General features: G+C 46.8%; 1 protein-coding gene across 1 annotated transcript in view; it reads right to left on the bottom strand.

Moving 5' to 3' along the window:
* Positions 1-1,075: 1,075 nt before the first annotated feature.
* Positions 1,076-1,698, bottom strand: part of LOC106808059 — a 15,803-nt gene continuing 15,180 nt past the window's right edge. The window contains exon 9 of the mRNA XM_014810617.1: positions 1,076-1,423. Within this exon, the coding sequence (XP_014666103.1) occupies positions 1,076-1,423 (348 nt within the window). The remainder of the gene's footprint in view (positions 1,424-1,698) is intronic.

Below are 1,698 nucleotides of genomic sequence, written 5' to 3'. Positions count from 1 at the left end.
GAGGTATATATGCTATTACCTCTCCGATTCCACGTATTTCACGTTACAAAGGTTGCCTTGCAAACCACAGCTGATTCGATATTATCGAACTTTCATTTAATTACAGTTTTCACGCAGCAAATTTCGATTTTTGGCATTGAGAAAAAAGCGATTGAAAAATACGATTGTATTCGCCTAAATCTGCACGGTTCGTTAGTGCAAGTATTGGTGAGATAATTCTCCAAGTGAAACCAGTGAAGGCGAGAGATGACTAACATTGTCAATCAAAGCTACAATGAGAAATTCATCGTAATTAGAAGTGCAGGCAACATGCTATGTAATAAGCAACACAAACTGGATTCCACTGCTGTAGTAGTAAGGGAAGCTTTTCAGGTGTATTTCGTTTACAAATACACAAGCGTTCTATCATACAAACTACGCAAGAATCTCTGCCAGACACTTACATTTGCCACGATCTTTTTCTATATGGGGCAAGAGACGGAGGCCATCGAGAGACATTGCAAGCGTTTATAACACATAACACGAAATATAGATGATGACTGTTCATTTAAACATTGGAAAATAAAAATACAGCAAAAGAAAATTCCCAAAATTGCCAACGGGTAGATGAGGTAAGGTTGCCAACACCTTACAATAATATCTTCACCCCTCATGCGTCTTGAAATGCCTATATGACTGCAGATTCCGTACAGTTTTCACATCTATTTGATCACAGGATTCACGCAGACGTGTTTTAACAACTAAAAAATACATGATGGTCTCTCACGAAAGAATCTAACATTTCAAAATGTCGCACCAAACATGGAAAAAACTTTGGTAACACTATTCACGCTGCAAAAACCCTACAAAAAACCTCTCAGTTTACAGCGACGACGCAAATGGTACACAGAACTAGCTGCGACGTGAAATGCTCTGACACTCTCGAGGGGGGGGGGAGGGGGGATGTCCAAGTCGCATACGAAAACCGAGGAAGCGGGGATCACCTTTCCCGCCCACGACTCCCGCACTCAAACGAGTACCTATTAATTATATCACTCACGCGCACACGCGCACGCACGCACACGCACAGCCAATCTCAGCTATCCTCACTACTCAGCAATGTCTCCGCCTCTTGCTTCACCTTGAGACTCATCGAACGCGCGCTCCGCCGCCGTTCCGCATCCGCTTCCACCGCCGAGCGTGTGCCCTCCCTCAAACGCCTCACCTCCTCCTCCTCCTCCTCCTCCTCCTCCGCCTCCGCTTCCACCTCGTCTCGAGACCTTCCCCCCGCCGTCGCCTCCTCCCCCTCCTCTTCGCTGTCGTTGAGCTCCTCAAGCTCCTCGTTTTCGTCGTCCAGCTCCTGTTTGATGTGGGAGTTCTCCGCGGGATTCGACTGCCGCAGGTGCTCCTGTGCCACGCGCAATCCCTCCCCGAACAACGTCTCCTGTGAGGGAGGAGAGAGAGAGAGAGATGTGTTATATATAGGTAACGTCTCCTGTGAGGGAGGAGAGAGAGAGAGATGTGTTATATATAGGTAACGTCTCCTGTGAGGGAGGAGAGAGAGATGTGTTATATATAGGTAACGTCTCCTGTTCTGAGGGAAGGAGAGAGAGAGAGAGAAGAGAGACAGCAAGAGAGAGAGGAGAACGAGAGTTGGAAAAGATTAGAGAGCAAATGTGTTATACTATAGGTAACGTCTCCCTGTGGAGAGAGGAGAGA

Source organism: Priapulus caudatus, unplaced genomic scaffold, assembly GCF_000485595.1.
Source record: "Priapulus caudatus unplaced genomic scaffold, Priapulus_caudatus-5.0.1 Scaffold251, whole genome shotgun sequence".
In the NCBI taxonomy this organism is placed as follows: Eukaryota; Metazoa; Priapulida; class Priapulimorpha; order Priapulimorphida; family Priapulidae; genus Priapulus; species Priapulus caudatus.
This window is presented reverse-complemented; position numbering and strand designations above follow the sequence as displayed.